Source organism: Callorhinus ursinus, unplaced genomic scaffold (genome assembly GCF_003265705.2).
Source record: "Callorhinus ursinus isolate GAN/ISIS: 27379988/994484 unplaced genomic scaffold, GSC_fseal_2.0 scaffold23, whole genome shotgun sequence".
Classification (NCBI taxonomy): Eukaryota; Metazoa; Chordata; class Mammalia; order Carnivora; family Otariidae; genus Callorhinus; species Callorhinus ursinus.
The window spans coordinates 15339721-15360251 of record NW_027397085.1 but is presented as its reverse complement, the minus strand read 5'-3'; the positions used below and the strand labels follow the sequence as shown (position 1 = coordinate 15360251).

The window sequence follows — 20531 nt, the reverse complement described above, 5'->3', positions numbered from 1 at the left end:
TTAGTGTCTAAAGACACCACCCTAACCCACCCCAATCCACCCCACCAGATGACTTTTACGGTACTGCTTAGATCAAACCTCACTTCTCTTAAAAACCATTTAACGCTCTCAATTTCCTGGAGAATCAAGCCCAGATACCACAGTCAAGTGCCTCCAAGGTCTGAGCCCACCTCCCCTTCTGGTCTCATCTCTCTGTATCAAATGCAGGAAGCCTTGCTCTAATTTGGTCTATTGGCCATTCCTTCCTTTCCCTAGACCTTGATTTGTTATTTCTTTTCACTTAACAGTACCTTGCCCACTAACCCACCACCTACTTTGAAGTTCCGTACATCTTAAACACACAAGTTCTAATTCCTTCATAAAGCCTTCCCTGCTTTCTAAGTGACAGAACTTTCACACATATGGCACCTAGCTGCCCTATTACATAGCTTCCTCTGTCAGTCTGTAAGTTTCAGGAGGCCCCAACTATGTCCAAGGCATCTTCGTATCACTCTAATATCTAGCAGGGGCTCTGAATATACCAAGTGTGCAACAAATGTGTAAAATGCTTTGGTTAAATGGGTATTCAGGATTAAAACCACCTACACATGCACACATATGCAGTTATATTCCAAAATAAAAGACACACACACACCCACACTACCACAAATTTATTATAATACACACACACACAAACACACACACACACACAGACTTTGACAATATTCAGTTTTCCATAGTCTTTAAAGATTTAACAGAAATAAGATAATTGAGGAAACATAAACTCATAATTTTATAATTTAGGTAACAATGTAGTCCATTCAATTAAGAATTCAACTCAATTAAGACTGTAAACTGGCAATGTCCCATAGAGACTTAAAATTTTCTATTTGTATTTTACAGTAGACATTGGTTTTCAAGGATTCATAGAACTTCATGTCATAAACCAGATTTTATAACTGGTCTCTTTATTTGTTAGGTAAGCAGACCCAAAGGCAATAAAGTCCTGAAAAATGGATGAAACCCCAATAGAAACTCTATGTGACCCACAGAGCCCTTTAATAAAATACTGTCCATGCACATCCTACATCCAGTGATATGCATTTTGATCTAATGATGTTCATATGGAGGATATTTTGTTAGCTGTGATTTCTTTTCACATAACATTCCAGCTCTCCACTTCTATTCACATAATTTAGAACATAGTTCCATCACACACTGCTGTGAGTTCATAGGCAAGTCAGACATTTTAAAGACTACAGTGACGTTAGGAGAGGTTGTACAGTGCAAGACAGAAAGTATTGCAAAAACCAAACTCTCCTGTTTCATCTTCTTCTCTTTGTGCTTCCTTTTGGTCTTTGCCTTTCTTGGGTCTTCAGGAATTTTGTGCACTGTGTAACAGCACACACTACACAGTCTCATTTTAGTGCAGGTTGGATGTGAAGAGCCAAAACCAGAAAACACTTTAGGAACGCTGAGGTCCTCAGAGAAATAAATTATAACGGCTGTTCTTTTAGCTCTGCTTTCTGCTTTTTTTTTATTTGAGAAAAATAAGATATTTCCCCCATTTATCAAATCTTGTCTTCCCATATTGTAAGCAAGTGAAATCAGTAAAGGTCACTTAAAGGCAAGTAACATTATAAATCTGGTAAGTGTGAGAGAAAAGGCCATGGTATAGATTAAATGCCTGGGGTGACACATCGAACTACAGGAGTTTACAGTGAGGAAAAACTCAGGCTCTGATGGACAATGCTATCACTGTGTGTTACATAACTGAGACCCATAAGTACTGATTGTTTAAAGTCATATAAGCATAAGCAGTCCTTCAAAATCAAGTATAAATATAACAAGAAAGAAAAGCAATAGGGAAAAATTCAGAAATGTCCAAATATCATTGTTTCTGGGACAAAACTCTATTGACCAGTAGTTTTGGTTAGCCAATAAGAAAATATGAGAACAAGAGAATTTCAGAAAGCAGTAATTGTGAAAAAACAAAAGTAGGCAAAATGAATTTCAGGTCTTCATTATATAGTTTATAGGTTTGAAAAAAAGAAATCCAGGCTATTAATTAATTAATTAATTCATAATTCTGGGAAATGTCTTTCCATGCAGTGTATCTATAACAACTATTAAATAGGCTCTCTCTTTCTCTCTTTATTAAGAGACCCCTACAAAACCCAACAGTCTCTGGATAATTTCTGTGCCACCATTTTCCTCCAGTTGCTTCACAAATAACTCTAAGCCATCTCTGGAAACTGTGTATAGTGAGAGGTCTGAAATCATTTATGATTTAAAGGTACTTGCATGAACATTTATATATCTAACCAATACACATTTAACAAGATAATCCTTTAAGCCACGACAATATGAGAAAGTGACAATATAATACAACAGACAACAGATTTTTCCCACTGAACTACAGAGTACTTTTTCCAGTGACAAATTTCACCTCTTTCCAGAAATCTACAAAGTTAACTACAAAGTAGTAATAGCACAGTGCTTGTTAATTCACAGAACAAATCATCTTGTTTTCAAAATATTAACTTAAACTTAGTGTCAAGTGCATGAATGTACTAACCAAAAGAATTGTTACTTTTAAACAGTATATACAACAAAAATGTTGTAGGGAAGTCTTATCAGTAAAGCTGGTGGTGGCTACACAAGAGATCCATTAACAATTTTTGTTAGTGATGTTAAATGACAACTTATCAAAAATTCACTTAATGTCCACCAGTGTTAACTCTTTAGAATGGGCATTTAACTTTAGAATAAATATAGTGTCTTCTGAATATAATCAACAAGCAACAAAGCCAAAACCCTCAGTTTGAGGTTTTCAGAGCTGGCAGAAGGAATCTATAGTAGGGCGTGGATCTCTGTCCATGGTCAAAATATCTGATGATATTTTTCATCTATACTGGACTTCTTTGAAAAGTACTATACTGTTTTATATTCTTCTTTCACTGTAACAAAATGTATTAAATAAAACCTTTATATTAGGTTTAAAAGCAGCTGAAAAACTGCCTGCTTTAGGCTCCAATTAGACTCTTATCTGGGATCTTTGGGCTCTCAAATATCAGAAACTCCAGTAACTTATCATAAAAATACAAGCTCTTGGTTTTGAAAAATATACAAAATGCACTTCACATGGAAATAGCTCTTGATTGTCAAAGAAAGTAAGATACCAGTCTCATTCATAGATTCATGTCGTGCTTGCATTTCAGTGATCTTTGTTTTTGCAGATTCCATTTTTCACAGTTTTGGGCAGTCTCTGGCCTTTGGTGTAAGCACGGTACCAAAAATGGAGAAAGAGCAGCAGAAAGATGCACCCATAACTCATAATGATGTACAGAAAGACTGGAAACTGGTACTTGCAATCTTCCATGAAAAAGAACTGGCCTATGTGGATGGTGACAATAATGAACTGGGCCTAACAGATGAAAGAATGAAAAATATTATTCAGATATGAAGTCACAAAGGAGCAATCATTTAATGCATTCTTTGGCTGCTTATGCTTAAACACTCTGCAACCACATCTAGGATACTGTTGGGTAGGGAATTTTATCTTTAAATCTAGCCTCCATGGGTGTGAGAGTGGGTGGGACAGTGTCAAAATCCACTATTCAGTCCTGCCCAACTGTACAACTCCAGCAGCCCTTCATAAATGGCCCGGGAGCTGTGCGGGGCAGCAGGCCTTTCATACCCAGAGAAAGAACCATCAGAGCAAATTTTCTTGGTAAGTCTCTGTCTTGAGTCTTTGACTTGATGAAATACACATGGTACCACTATCTTATGGCCTCATTTTCTAGAAGACTTTTAGTTTCAAATATTCTGTCTTGTTATTAGACAAGGTATTTCAATTTTGGGGAAATACAAACATTTAAATTAGAGTCCCAGCAATTCTGTAGGAGACAAAGCATGCCTGAGTCCTGGTATCTGCCACTTGTCACCCAGTTATATCAGGGTAAAAATCTATCCTGCCAATGGCAGCAGAGAATCTGTAAGGAGTAAAACAGTATTGATGACCTTCCTTGTAATGCCCAAAGGCTCTTTGTTCCAGAACATTCTACACAGTCTTAAGAGGAACACTTCCCAGGCTAATGTCCAGATTTTTTGCATATCTTTCTTCTCCTGATTAAAAGGCAACATGTGCTCTGTGGGAATGTTAGACAAGTAAAATTCCATAAATAAAAATAAATAACAATTACCTATAGTCTTCTAGTTATAACCATAGTTAAGCTTTTCACAGTTTCTTTTATGATCATCCTCAACTTTCCTTGCATTATCTTAAGAAACTTCTATGACATCCCTGTGCAGTAGCTACCCCTATTTCTCTCATTTTACAGACACAAAGATGACACCTTTGGAAGCCTTGGTGACACCTTCAATATCCGACTCAGGCATGTTTGCATATAACCAGCATGTTCGAGATAATAAATATCTATTCTTTCTTCTATTTTAGTATTTTGCCACATCGTTAAAAAGCTTTTATAACATTTAAGAGTAGGCAAGTGGGGAAAAAAAGCCCAATACAAAATTGTCTATGCAGCATAATGCAAATCATGCAACAGGTATACACATATATGTGGAATTATGCTTATTTTTCTTTCTCTTTGCTTAATTAGATGTTCTAATTTCTCAGCGATGAGCATATGTTACTTTACAATTAGAAAAAAATACTTAAAAAGAAGGCAACTGTGAATAATTTTCTTGATTTCATAATATTTCAAAGTAGGAATCAAAATAATTTATTTCACTATTTCCTTACACTTGGTTATTTAGAGCATTGTCAATTCTGTCAGTAAATACAATATGCCATCCCCCTACCTCTTTCATCCGCATGTATGTTTACCATTTGGAGGAAAAACAGACTTAGAGGCAGGCATAGAGGAAGACTCATAATGCCCTCAAAGTTACATTCCCTCCCTCAAAGTCATTTAGATCTAGAATATGGAACTTCTAACTTCTAATTTAATATTATGCCTGCTGCAGTTCAAATAAATTTGATATTATCTTGATCATAAGTATATTTATTTTATAGAAAAGCATAAAATATTATAAAGATGGCCTAAAGATACACATTCTGCTTTACCTGTCTGAGGCTCTTGGCTACCAAATAGACTTTGTTTTCAACACAGTTCTTGACAAGAGTTTAAATAACATGGAAAGGGGCGCCTGGGTGGCTCAGTCGTTAAGCATCTGCCTTCAGCTCAGGTCATGATCCTGGGGTCCTGGGATCGAGCCCCACATCGGGCTCCCTGCTTGGCAGGAAGCCTGCTTCTCCCTCTCCCACTCCCCCTGCTTGTGTTCCCTCTCTGGCTGTGTCTCTCTCTGTCAAATAAATAAATAAAATCTTTAATAAATAAATAAATAAATAAATAACACGGAAAGGATAATGATGGGATGCAATATAGGGGCCACACACTCTATATTCCTATTGTTTTGTAACTTTTGTTCTTTAGTTAGTATTCTGATTCACAGGGAAGAGAAATGACTCCAGTTTAGTTTTACATCTGGTTTTAAAGAAAATTAATTACTCACAAGCTGTAATGATGTCAAATATTTTTTCCACCACAGATATTTCTGGAAGGCTGGTCCCAGTGCAGATAGCCCATAGTAGGAATACATGACTACATGTACAGCTGTATTTAGAAAGGCATGGAATGTTCCCAAACCACCTGGAAAATAAAATTATTGTAAAATGGGGGAAATGCTCCTTAAAATGAGATTCATTTTTGACTGAACTGAGATTTTAGAATAATTATTTCTTTAATTTTAGTAGAAAGAAAAACACATACAACATCAATTTGTTAAACAGCTACCAAATTAGAGGGAGCCGGATAACATATTCATTCAGTAAAATGTAAGATGCACATCTTCAAAAATAAATTAGAATGCCTTTATTTATTATTATATCTTAACCTTAAGATGGTCTTTTGATTTGGGTTCACTTTAACAAACTAAGTTATTTTTTTAAATGGTATATATTTAATAATAGTAATCAAATTCATTTTTTTTAGTGAGGGTTCACATGTATAAAGTACACAAATGCAATCTTAAGTGATGATTGTGTACATAGGTATACACCCACATAACCATCCACCAAGGTCAAGATATAGAACATTTCCAACATCATGTACAGTTCCTATGTCCCCCTTCCAAGAATATACCCCTCTCAACGCAACCTTTATGCTGACTTCTATCATCAACTATTAGCTTTGCCTGATATTAAACTTCATATAAAATCTTTTGGTCCTAAATTCTTTCAATCAACATAATGTTTTTAAGATTTGTCCATGTTGCTGTGCATATTAGTAGTTTGCTTTCTTACTGGCTGTGTAGTATTATAGTGTTGCACTGTATGAATGCATCACAATCCATTCTCTTGTGCTATAAAACTTTGGCAGTAAAACCACTGGCTTTCATTAGTAGGCTATGCTAAGTTTGCTTTAATTATTTAAAAACAATTATTTTTCTTCCAAAATAAACATTTATTAATTGTTAAGCCGTCTTTGTTTACTGCCTCCATTTATTATCAATTGTGTCTTCCTATCTTGATTTTCCTCTTCTAACCACTACATCTCCTACTGACCACATTCAATTTAGAGTAGAAGCAAAGAACCCTGGGGGAACAGAAGCAAAGATCATTTCAATTATCTTTAGCTGAACCTGTAGTACAGTGGAAGGGGTAACAAGGTGACCAGCTGATAGCAGGAGAAAAAAACCGAAACACTCTTCCTTAGCATTTTTCCTAAGAGGCACAATCTAGAAGAAGCTGCATTCTTTATGTATAGCCTGATTCAGCTTAGTGATGTTGATCTGGGGTTTAAATTTTTCTCCAAAATATTCTACTTTGTTTATTCCAGTATTCTTTAATTCCAGAAATAAAGTGAAATCTCAAAATGTGGAATTACATTAGAAAAGGGACCAAATTCATAAACGCTATGTATTACAGAAAGTTTAAAGCAAAATAAAAATTGCTGCACAGTAGAAACTAATTACATTTTAATAATCATTCATAATTGCGGAAATTCCAGATACTTCTAGATACTACCACTGCTAAAGTACTCCTTTAAAATAACGTGTTTTAAATAATAATTTTTTTAAAGATTTTATTTATTTATTTGACAGAGAGAGACACAGCGAGAGAGGGAACACAAGCAGGGGGAGTGGGAGAGGGAGAAGCAGGCTCCCACAGAGCAGGGAGCCCGATGCGGGGCTCGATCCCAGGACCCTGGGATCATGACCTGAGCCGAAGGCAGACGCCTAACGACTGAGCCACCCAGGCGCCCCTTAAGTAATTATTTTTGTGTAATTTAAATATTCCCCCAATGCCTCATTTATGCATTTTCTAAGTAGAATAAATAAATTGCAGCCAATTCTTTAATTATCATAAATTTCAAGTCAGAAGAAACTGAATTAGTGAAGCTTATTAACAACCTCCCACCTTTTATTATTTACATTTGGATTAGTCTTTTTTCCCAAAAGAAACTTGAATAAATAAATTATAGTGGTGTGAAAACACCTTTTCTAGGTTGATTTAAAAATATAGTAGTTGTCTATCCTGACAGTTTAGGAGTCAAGCTGCTTAATAGGGGCATAAGCCAAATACCTCTCATGTCCATTTATGTCTTGTGATTATATAAACACACAGGAAACAAACACATCAGAGACTTTCTCATTAAGACACTTGTCCCACTTTTTGGTAGAAGAATATTTTCCATCCAGAATCTTTCATTATTTAAATGTCCTAAAATGAGGATTTTAAGGACAGGAATTTAACAAAGCACTAGTGTAGCTAACAGGGTTTAGTAAGGATTACTAATCAAAATCAGCTATCAAATAAAATTAACTTGCTGGTTTTGTCTAGGTATTATTTTCTCAGATATATTAATAAGTTTGTTCATAGAACATTTTAATTAGTAATGTTTTTCACATCTTCTTTGGAAGGCTTTCCTGATAAAGTATTTTCTAAGCTTGCTTTCTTCTTTACAACAATAGTTTTGCAAAGCTAACATCTCGTAATGAATTGCAATTAGTACCATCTCATTTTATTCCTGTTTAGAAAAATAAAGGGATCACCTGGGTAATTACCACAATTCTCCATATCTCTGGAAGGGAGTATGTGCAAAATGAATATAAAAACCTGCCAGAGAAACATTCGCATCATATTCCAAAGAAAAGTTGGAATTTTTTTTATGCCAGAGAATTGTGCAACAGGCAAACAGGAAATTAAATACTAGATAGAGATTAGCTGTGCTCAAGTTTTTGAAAGAAAAGTGTAAACTGGACAGTTTCATTACAGGAATGAAAGCCAATGCCAAACCACATTTCTGGAAATATCTCAACTGTTATTGCTGTACTTGTCACTAAATAAATATTTAGGTGTCACTAAATAAATATTATAAAAAAAATAACTAAAAGAATAAGTACTTACTAGATCCCACATGCAAGACTTAACAGAAATGCCAACTCATGGAACATATGACAGAAGAAAGTATTTACATTTTGTAAAGCAGAAGGGGGATTAAGGTGTGGACAATGAACCCACTACAAAGTGTTTGATGTCCATAAACAGGGTAATATTAAAAACCAAGGAGTTTCATGTTTAAATTTTCATTATTGAAAGCAATGCTTGTTTGAAAATGGAAGTCAGACTCTCAATGGGCACAAAGATAGACATTAGAAAAGTGCTCAACTCTATTCTTCAAATAAAGTTCATTTTTCCCATTATAGAACTTACAGCTATTCAATATATAAAAATTAGAAAATACAGAGAAGGATAAAGATGGAGAGAGAAAGCACTTTTTGTGTTAGTCCCTCTAAGTCACTGTATTTTGGGGTAATGCCTCCCAATCTTTTTCCTATTTATATTTATTTTTCAGTGTTGTGATGCAATATTCTGGTCTCAGAGAAGAAATCTGAATCAATAAATTTAAGAGTGTGAAAGAACTTTTTCTAGCATACTTTAAAATAGAATAGACACCTATTTCTGATAATTTTGGAGTCAAACTGCTTAAAAGAGAAGACAAGCTAAATGTCTCTCAGTATCATTTGCATTTCACAATTATATATACACAAGAATTCATAACCATTTTATTAATGGATGGTTAGGTATTTTCCCATTTTTGGCCAACACAAATAAGATGTCAATGAATATCACTATACAGAGAACTGATGTGCATGTGAGAGAAAACAAACATATAAAGAAGTAAAATAATGGAGATTAAATAATATGGCTATCCTTGATTTGTAAAATGGACAGATGAGACTATCTTATCATAACGTGAGTTACATTTTTACATTAACATACATTATCAGAAAAACCAACGACATTTACTTTTTAAAAGTCCAACATACAAAGGCCAATTTGAGAAAAGGAAACACCTCATATACTGCAAAATCTAATGCCCACAGGCCATGGTAGGGACAGTTCTTCTGGCTCCTCTAGGTTCTGGTATCTCTTTCATGCTAATGGCTTATTCATGCCCTCTCATATTCTGAGACATGAGGATTTTTTCCCCGTGCTTAGAGACTCTAAAACTCAAACAAGTGTTCCTCAGTTGTGGTTTCTCTTTTTTGTCCTACAAAGTCAGAATGCCTAATATAAATGAGCTCTTCACAAAAATTTTAAAGCTTTGTCTAACACGGGCTGCAGATCTACTCAAAGACTTCTCAAATTTAGGAAACTCGTATTAATTAATCTCCCAACCAATGTCTGCTAATAAGTATATGTCCTTGGGGACATCATTTATTTAACACTTTATGATAGGGTAAAATTACTTACCCTGTTTTTTCTGATTCTAGATGTTCAGAGGCATAAAGCCAAAATCAAAGGAACAAAAGAGGCTGTTTGCCAAGCTTTTGCTTTAAACCAGTTTCAACTTCAAAAAAAGATCAAAACAATATCCTTCAACCACAATTTGACACATCTTTAAAGAGTTGGTAGGGGATGAGGTGTGTTCTCAGTTATTGGAATTTTTAATACAAAGAAGACTGGAACTTGAGATACACATTCTAACTTTCTGGAAACCTATAAGGAATATATATCTAACTATATTTCTATAAAACTAAGGCTTCTACCATATTATTTGTTTATTATTTATTTAATGATATTTAATAGAACTATATGGGAAAAGAGTAAAATCCAAACAAACTAACTAAAGGATATGGGTAGAAGACTGTACCCAAAAGTCATGTGTCTCTAAAGAATGAAGGGATCTAGGTTAAAGTCTTACATTTATGTTTCAGGTAATGATGAAAGTCAGACGTTCGATCAAAGTCATCCTTTGATGTTTTGAGTTTCTTCTAAATCACATTTAAGGACAGAATTTGTGTTTACAACATACAGAAATGTAATAGTTTATAACACATGTTCCCAATTCTCCCTTGGCTACCTGCGGCAAATTTGACTCCAAACCACCAGGTCCATGGCATGATGGTATGATGGAAGACATGCAGGAAAGTCACTTGGCTATTTTTCTTACGCAGAACAAAAAAGATCTGAAATAATTTTAAAAAAATCAAGTTCATAGAAAATCATGCAATGACTGAGCTACTGATTTATCTACAAAAATACTGGCAAAGTACAAACTATTTCACATCATAATTTGCATTAAAAGGGCTGCCTTAGAGAATGCTCATAGAAGCAGCTGATTCTCCAAGGGGCAGCTGAAAAGCTAATTAGTGTGAAGGAACTTAGGTACGATGACTAGTCATGGGAGAATCAATAAAAAGGTGTTAAAGAAAATGTATGCAGATTGGAAAATCAAAAATGGAAAGTGAAGAACATAGCCAAATACTACTGAAAGAAATGTTACTGGCAGGAAAACATCCATGTGGATTTTGAAGTATATGGGAAAGCACAGAGTCTCAATTCTTAGGACAGAAATCATTCTATATTGCTAAGACATCCTACTAATTTAGATAAGGGATGAAGCAAACTGAAAAGAGGACTTGCAACAAAGCAAAAGTTAGCATATTATTAGTAAAGAAAGATTTCTGAAAAGGGAAAAACTCAGGATTTGGAGGAATAGGATGAGAGAAAAGAAGTGGCCTAGGAACAAAGGCACCATCCAGACTGAATGTATCTGTGGTTTGCAGAAACCCTACAGACAAACAAAGAGGAGAACACGAAGGCTTTGGCAGGGGGAAGTTTTTTTCAAAAGCAGAATTAAGTGTTCAAAAAATATTCAAAATTCAGAATACCCGTGATGAGTCAGACTTCTAAGTATAGGACTAAGCAGAGCACCACAAACAAAAGTATCCATAATGGTATTTAAGAAATGTGGTTTAGAAAAGGACATAGAGGTAGCAAGTTTCCTTATGGAACCTGGAAATGAGAACATGCAAAGCAAAAACAATGAAGCTAAAATGCATTTGCTTATGCACATGGAAGATGGCAGCATCATGCAATGAAAAAGCCCCAAACCAACTCTCTGGGGTCCTGGTCCCAAGCAGTAGTGGCATTCCTCTGGGTGAGTTACTTACCTTCCTGGCTTCGATTTATTTTCAGATTGAGAACTCTGGCCCAGATCAGTGGTTCACAACCCTGGCTGCATATTACGGTGTCCAAGAAGCTTTATAAAAGTAGCCATGCCTAGGCTCTAACTGTAGACCACCTGGCACCAAATCTCTGGAGGTGCGGCCCAGGTTTTGGGGGTTTTTCTAATGCAGTCAAGGCTCCTGTACCATGATGGCTGAGAACCAGTGAACTATAGCAGGGGTCTCCAAGTGTGGACCCTGGACCAACAGCAATAACAACACCTGAGAACTTAAAAGAAATGAACTTCTTGAGCCCAACACACTGAATCAGAAACTCTAGGGGTGGGGTCCAGGTGTCTGCATGTTTAACAAGCCCTCTAGGTGATTCTAAGGCAATCCCAAGTTTGAGAACCACTGTACTCTATGCTCACTAAAGCCCTTTCCAATTCTAACATTATGTGATTATTCAGCTGAGAAGGTGAAGCATGTTGAGATTTGCGGCAAGAAATGTGTAGTCTGTCACCGACCTCTACCTCTGAAACTAGTAATACATTATATATTAATTCATTGAATTTAAATAAAAAAAATAATAATTAAGCAGAAAGAAAAGAAATATGTATTCTGTAATATGTAATGAATATGTACCCTGAAGAGAGAAGACACTTGTCTGTCTTAGACCCAGAACTGGTTCCAGATATCTGAGACCCACATGTCCCAAATATATGATAAATATCCAGCTTTCCTAGGCTACTACGAAAACAGAAGTACACGCCTTTTTCCTCTCATCAAGGACCCTAATCCATGACACTGGCTTCTCCCAGAGCCCATCACCCAAATCCAAAGTTGATCCTCAACAGGATCTTAAGTTGAAAGAGAGAAGGTCTAATAAGCATAAACTTGAGAAAGGCAGCTGGAGTTAGTTTTGATATTACCTAAATTACTGATATCCCAGGGATAACATCCTAATGTAAGTTTATGAATTTTGAAGCACTTATCCTCTTAAAGGAATATGGATGACATAGTGCTTTGGTTTATACCGAAAGAATCCACAGTAAAATGTTCTCTGCTCTTTGCTCCGTGAACTTGCTTTCCCAAACACCTGTCATCCATCTCCATAAAGATGCAGTTTTGCAGCAACAGTTACATGCTTATCTTAGGTGGTAGATACATAAGAAAACCTTTTGGCATTTGCAAAAGACTGAAAAAAAAATGCTTATCTTACCTATGCTCTAAAACTACTGATAATAAAAGGTAAAAGATAACAGGAGGTCGGCCTGAAGTGGAGAGATAACTAGAGTTATCAGACAACTGAACTCTAGCAGTTTATTGCTTCTAGTGATACATCAAACATTCACCAAATGTGGTGACCACATACTCACAGTATCTAATAGCTCAATAAATTTGGAGAAGTAATAAAGCCAGCAGGTGCGTGCCATCTGCAGAAACACACATAGATATGAATTTATTTTATTTTTTATATGGAGGAAAATTTCATTTTTTTAATTTTGGCAAAATATACGTAACCCAATTTACCACTGTAACCATTTCTACGTGTTCGGTTTGGTGGCATTTAGTACATCAACACTGTTGTGCCACTATCTCCATCCATCTGTAGAACTCTTTTCATCTTGCAGAAGTGAGACTCTGTATCTATTAAACAATAACTCGTGATCTCCCTTCCCCACCAGCCCCTGACAACTACCATTTTACTTTCTGTCCCTGAATCTGTCTACTCCAAATACCCCATATAATAGAATCATACATTATTTGTCTTTTTGTGCCCGGATGATTTCAGTTAGCATAATGTCCTCAAGGCTCATCCATACTACAGCACATGTCAGAATTTCCTTCCTTGCTAAGGCTTGATAGTATTCCATTGTATGAACATACCACATTTTCTTTATCCATTCACCTGTCCATGGACATCTGGGTTCCTCTACTTTTTGGCTACTATGAATAATGCTGCTATGAATACAGGTATACAAATAACTCTTTGAGTCCCTGTTTTCAGTTACTTCTAGGTATATACCCAGAAATGGAATTGCCAGATCATATGGTAATTCTATTTTTAATTTTTTGAGGAACAAGATATGAATTTATTTTTAAATCCAGGAAGTTAAACAATAAAAGCACCAATTTTCATTTAACAGAAAACTATGCCCCTGACTTTATTTGATTCTTTCTGATAATTTTTAGCTTTTTTTCTCTCAGGCCATGTAATTTGATAATTGTGTCATTTACTTCTTCTGAGTTCACATTAAGTGTTAAAAAAAAAAGTCTAAAAGTTTTAACATTTGGGTTACAAGTTTTTCCAAAGAAAAACTCACCCTCAATGCTGAAGGTGACCGTGAGTAGTCAACAATTTCGCATCGAAGTGAATAACCTGTACCCCAGCCAGACATCACAAACTGTAAGAGAGCACATGTATATTAAAGAAGGAAGAATTTGCTCAACAGCTACAATGGTACCTTTGACTGTGTCTCTTTACCACAATCTCAGCTGACTCAGCATGCAGTGCGGAAGAAAAGGCAGGCTAGCACAATCATAACTGGGAACTCGGCTTGATAAAACAACAGGAATTTTCAAAATCATACAGCTATATATTACTTGTATCAACTGTGTTCTGACTCAAATATCCATGGAGAATAAAATGCTGGGAGTGTTTTGCATAGATAGCAAATACTGGTAGGTATATGCCAGTATATGTACATATATGTGTATCTATATATGCCCACGAATAACAGAGTCTGAAAACAGTCTTTTCTGGTAATTTCTAATCTTCTCCATCAGCCAATAAATAAATGGGCAAACCAAAATTCCTTACTGTACTATTAGTGGCTGCCACACTGGGTTTTCCTGTCCTTAGCTAGTGCGTGTAAAGTGAAGTGGTAGCCTATGGCTCTTAAAATCAAGATTGATCAAACACAAGACTCAGAGACTAGTTCAGTTTGGATTCACGTGACAAGTAAGAGACAAAAATGTTAACAATAAGAGTGCAATCTGGCATGCCTTAATTCCAGCACACCCACAAAGTGACCTTAGACTAGTGGTGACAACAAAGAGGCTATTGTTGTTATCTGAACCTTAACTCAAAGATTATATTGACATTCTTTTAGTATGATGGTGAGAAGTTCTTTTAAAACAGTATCTGATTCAAATAAAAACTCCAAAAAAGGTAAAAAAAAAAAAATAAAACAGTATCTGAAAATGAAGAGCTAAGGGTTCTAATTTTAATTTAATGTATATATTAAATGGTTGGCTTAACTTGAGTGTTCTGACACAGCTCTTCTTTGACATCCTGTTTTCACAAATGCCAACATCTTCCCCGGAATGTCTTCTTTCTCAGTATAATGGTTATATCATTTTCTGCCATTAGTGCACATTTTAAATTTCTATCTTTAATTACTGTTAAAGCTAAAATGAAAACTTTACCATAAATTAATTTTTAAAGGCAAAAATTTATGAGGTTTATCAGAATGATATTTTGATGGTGAAAAACAAAAAGAAACAAAAGAGAAAGAACAACTGTTTAGACTGTGGTATTCAAAAATCACACCATCCTTTCCTGATACTAGCTCCTAGCTTGATTCACAAGATATTTAATCCCACTGTTAACCTGATAAACGATGAAATCTTTAAAAAGATTATCTTAAGATTCAGGAAAGTATAAGACATATTTTATGGGTAAGAAAAATGACTTACAAAAACAAGGTCAACAAATATTTCTCAAAGGATCGAGGGAATGTGGTAGAAAAACAGCCGATTCTACAAAATCCTGATCTGCCAGTGAGCGTCATATTCTCTTCCATTCAGGCCTCTACTGACTGTGGCAAGTAAAACAGAAGGTCCACTTACTTAACTGGGATGATTGGTTCTCCACTATACCCTACCCCAAATAAGGACTGAGCTGAACAGGAGAAGCTCTGTGACATGGCCTTCTGTGAGATCTTCACGAGTCTCTCTTTATTGATGTCTGACTGGTGCCAATTAACTAGCACATTCAAAACCACTGCTTTACAATAAGGCCTGTGGGTTCCTTTAGTCTACGTACTTCCCTTTCATCTTGTTCATATTTTCCCTAACATCCGTAAGTGGAGGTGTTTCCTCTGTATATCTAATGCAATTGTGCTCTACCCAATAAACCATGTGATGTGTTCAGTGTCCTGGAGATGACATGCTGACTGGCTGCCAAAACTGTTTGTTTAAAGAGATAGTGGAGGGGCGCCTGGGTGGCTCAGTCGTTAAGCGTCTGCCTTAGGCTCAGGTCATGATCCCAGGGTCCTGGGATCAAGCCCCACATCGGGCTCCCTGCTCCGCGGGAAGCCTGCTTCTCCCTCTCCCACTCCCCTGCTTGTGTTTCCTCTCTGCTTTGTCTCTCTCTGTTAAATAAATAAAAACTTAAAAAAAAAGAGAGAGAATGGAAATTAGTGCTTTCCTGATATTAAGTTTAAGAACATTCTAATAGTCTATGAAGCTTTTGACATTTCTATATTTCAGGCTATCAAGAAGAACAGCAATAATTTATATTTGGCAGGTAATCAACCCCAACACTGGCATATAAGTAACTCTAGTATGAGTGATTAATAAGTTACAGAAACTCCCAAATTCAGATATTTTCACAACTTCTTTTATATTGTATTTGCTAAAATAGGAACCCAAATTTACCGGCTATAATTAAATTCCCTCCTGAGAAACATATTTAGGGACATTACACTGAACGACATAATCAGACACTGAGCATAAAGGGATGTGAGAAACAATTTGGTTTAATCCTGATTCTATAAAATGGGAGAACTAAGGCCCAGAGAGGTTAAGTAACTTGCTCAAAAATCAGGCAGCTGGTTAATAGCATAACTGATACTAATTAGCCCCTAGTCTCCTGGCTTCTAGGTCTGCGCTTAACATGGTCCTATAGGCTATTTCCTCTCTGTCATAACTTGATAAGAGCATGTATTATTTTTTTTGGCTCACCGCCTCTGTTACTCCTTCCCTTTCAGTTACTCATGAGCCAGAAGGGATAGTACGATAGCTTGTAGTTAATTTTGGTAATAAAAGGAGAAATAGAAGATAGCAAGGTAAGTCCAGACTTGAGGGGGGGCCGGTGAGACATGAGGTTACAGCAGAATAAGGTGACTCAATCAGGTGGATCTGAGCAGGAATCAAGTTGGAGGGATGCACGTGGAGAGGTCACAGTGTCAAGAGGGGCCAGAGGGGTCATGGTGGGCCCCCGAGAGTTCCAGTTATGAGGAAGCACAAGCTATACTGCAAATAAGGAGTAGAAGATGAGGAAGCCAGCCGGTACTGGAAAAGAAGCAAGGAATCCCAGAAAAGCAGGTAAGTGAGGCTAGGTGAAGATTGTTAACAGCACAGTGGGTGAGAGAGAATCCACGAGTCTCCTCTTGGGTCCTGGAAGATCCCCATCTCCCTTACTGACAAGGGACAGGCTCCCTCACCTACTGCTTTCTATGAGTCTAAATTCTCTGTCCCCTCAAGGCCCAGCGAAACCAAACCTAAACCGTCTACCATCTTACAGCTCATCCAAGGTTCCTACCATGATGATGATAACTGATTACAGAGTCAAGATGAGCTCCCAATGTCAGACAGACCTGGATTCAAATATCAGTCCTTCCATAACCAGCTATGTTACTTCAAGTAAGTTACTTAATTTCTCCATGTATGAGTTGCCTTAAAACACAGATTCATTCAATCCTCTATTAAGATTAACTGTGTGCAAGTTCCTGGACTTAATGTTCTTTTTTCTCACTACTTGTGAGGTAGACTATACTGAGATCCTCTAAATAGTTCAATATCAGGTCCATATATAACAATTTTTTGGCAAGAATTTTCGCTAAATTTCTAAAATTCCTTAAATCTCAGCATTACCATTATAATCATAACAAGAAACGTAATGACAGAAAAACAGGAAGATTCAGGCAAAATTCTCCCATTAGGAATACTGAAGACACTTACCTCATAACACATATACACAGAAAAGAGAACTATGGAAAAATTGTATGTTATCATCGCTTTCTTGAGTTCAAAGGGCTTTCGATTCTCCATGAGCTTTGGTCCTAGAGAAGTGACAAAATAGACATAGAGTCCCAGGATGATCGTTTGTGGCAGAGGTGAGGACATGAGGAACCAGTCTTCAACTCTTGGATCTAAAAACAAAAAGTAAGTGCACATCCATTTAGCCAAGAAATAACTGACAGCAACCAGCATTCCTTTAAGCAAGCACCTAGATCCTAATGTTGACAGCAGTCTATTCAGTCAATGATCTACTATCTTTGGGAAGGATAAAGGGAAATCACCACGGACAGTGATGGGGCTAGGAAGAGTGGGGCTCTTATCACCACAGGCCTCAAAGGACACAGGGACATAGTGGTTACTAGAAACCAGGAGTCAAATGGAGAAACCCTCCTGGAGAGGCACTGTGACCTTCTGTGGAGGGACTGGGCCAGCACAAGGCAATTCTGGAAGTAAGTGGCTGGGTAATCAATATCTCAGTACCACCCCAATCTCCTACGACTCTCCAATGGCTGAACCCAATCAGAAACCAGAGGGTAGGGGAGCAAGCCCACAGTTACAGTCTATACTGGTCATTCCCCAGGGTCCGGCACAGGGTGCAGAATGGATCTGGGGAACAGAAGACACCCAGCAAAGTTCCACCATTCATCTATAACCACTAGAAACATTTTAGAGTTTCTCTATCCAGACATTCTTTTATATAAAAAATATGCCTGTGTTTGCTTTCCCCCCGTCTTTCCCCCAAGGAAATTAGGACATTTCCATATATACTGTATCACAGAATCATAGAATTGAAAGGGACCATAGCATCATCTACCTAAAGTATGGGTTCTAGGTGTCCAAAATAGGCTAATCAATGTGAGTACAACAAAAAAACACAACAAAAAAACTGTATTAGCCTCACAACCATGTAAGAAGAAATTCACTGGTCACTGCTCATTCCAATTACATCAATTAAAAATTGCAACTCAGGATAAAATGTGACTTGGAAATGAAAAGCACAGCACAGGGTATATAGTCAATAATTCTGTAATAATACTGTATGGTGACACTTATGGTGAGTGTTGAGTAATGTACAGAATTGCTGAAACAATATCTTGTACCCCTAAGGCTAATATAACATTGTATGTTAATTATTCTTCAATAATGAAGTTTTTTAAAAGTATTTGAGAAAAAAATATATATGCCAAATAAACAGGGGACCTGCAAATATAATAGGTATTCCTGAACAGAAGTAAAATGAAGAGAAAAAACAGAAAAGTATTCAAATAGATCATAAAATATTTTTCTGAAAAATGAAAATCAAAACTAAATCTTTATATCAAAGTACTTACCATGTATCAGGAAGTAAATACTAATGAATAAGCAAATCTAGCTGCATGTAGGTAAAATTCTTGTATTGCAAAGATAAACAAAAATTCTATAAGCATGATGAAAGAAGCAACAAATCTCAAAATGGAAAAATGTCAGACTTATCCCAGAAGACTCTTTTTTTTTTTTAAGATTTTATTTATTTATTCATGAAAAACAGAGAGAGAGAGAGAGAGAGAGAGAGAGAGAGAGGCAGGCAGAGGGAGAAGCAGGCTCCCAGGGAGCCCGACACGGGGCTCGATCCCTGGACCCTGGGATCATGACCTGAGCCGAAGGCAGACGCTTAACCATCTGAGCCACCCAGGCGCCCTATCCCAGAAGACTCTTAAGACCACTTGACCACAAAAAAAGGATCCATGTGTATAGAGACATATAGAAAAATTGATGTAATCTAAGTATTCTTAATATACTTAGAACATTGTTCAAGTAGAAAAGGAAAAAAATAAAGTCGAAATTGTTATTATTATTTCTGACATGGGCTATTATTAAGGATAAATCATTTGAGTAATTATTTTAATGCCTCAAATATAAAAAAATGACCAAACTAGCAGTTAAAAATACTCTTATGAGATACATGGGAAAATATGAATACTGGTTAAATTCTTGATGATGATGTTTTATTATGGTGTGATTATAATATTATGGCTATGTTTTAATGTCTGAAAATATTTTTTAAAGATTTATTTATTTGAGAGAGACAGAGAGAGAGAGTGAGCGAGCACGAGTGGGAGAGGCAGAGGGAGAGAGACTCTGAAGCAGACTTTGTGCTGAGCGTGGGGAGCCCCACACGGGGCTCGATCTCATGAGCCTGACATAACAATCTGAGCCGAAACCAAGAGTCGGATGCTCAACCAACTGTGCCACCCCTGAAAATATTATTAAAATAAAGAATGACACAATAAAAAAATAAGATATGATTAATTCTATAATCTTAAGTAGTTCAGGTGTAATTTTACTAAATTGCCTCCTGAAACCAGAGCATTACAAAGGAAGACAAGTATGAACAGTTTTCTAAGTATATCTGACTGAAAACTGAGTCTTGACTAACCTTACGTTGCCAAACACCATCACTTTTGTCGATTGGAAAAGAGGGGTGGGAGGAATACAGCCCTTGCTCATTTAAACTGCTAATGATGTAACCAATTACCAAAACACTTTGAATACCCCCTCAAGTCTGACTTCCTACCCAGCGCAAAAATTTCTTCAACAGACTTCATGGCTGAGGACTCACTTGGCCTCAATTTTATTGCTGCAGAGCTCATATCTGATACTCGAGTATACTAAGGCATGGCTTTAGCTATGAAAGATGATGTATTCTATATACAGATCGGTTTCCATCAAAAATACCAAGAGATGCCCTATCCTTTTTTTAAATTTTAATGTAATTTATTTAATTTTTTAAATTTTATTGTTATGTTAATCACCATACATTACAAGATTAGTTTTTAATGTAGTGTTCCATGATTAATTATTTGCCTATAACACCCAGTGCTCCTTTCAATACCTGCCCTCTTTAATACCCATCACCAGGCTAACCCATCCCCCTCACCCCCTCCCCTCTAGAACCCTCAATTTGTTTCTCAGAGTCCATAGTCTCTCATGGTTCGTCTCCCCCTCCAATTCCCCCCCCCCTTTATTTTTCCCTTCCTTTTTTTTTTTTTAACATATAAGGT

General features: G+C 36.5%; 1 protein-coding gene across 1 annotated transcript in view; it reads right to left on the bottom strand.

Annotated features, from left to right (window-relative positions):
• Window positions 1–635: 635 nt before the first annotated feature.
• ELOVL7 (ELOVL fatty acid elongase 7) overlaps window positions 636–20531 on the bottom strand; it is a 78030-nt gene continuing 58134 nt past the window's right edge. Inside the window, exons 3-8 of the mRNA XM_025892447.2 lie at window positions 17431–17621; window positions 13788–13868; window positions 12840–12896; window positions 10374–10479; window positions 5518–5654; window positions 636–3406 (exon numbers count right to left, since the gene is read on the bottom strand). Coding sequence (XP_025748232.1) covers window positions 3197–3406; window positions 5518–5654; window positions 10374–10479; window positions 12840–12896; window positions 13788–13868; window positions 17431–17621 — 782 coding nt within the window. The 3' untranslated portion in view covers window positions 636–3196. The remainder of the gene's footprint in view (window positions 3407–5517; window positions 5655–10373; window positions 10480–12839; window positions 12897–13787; window positions 13869–17430; window positions 17622–20531) is intronic.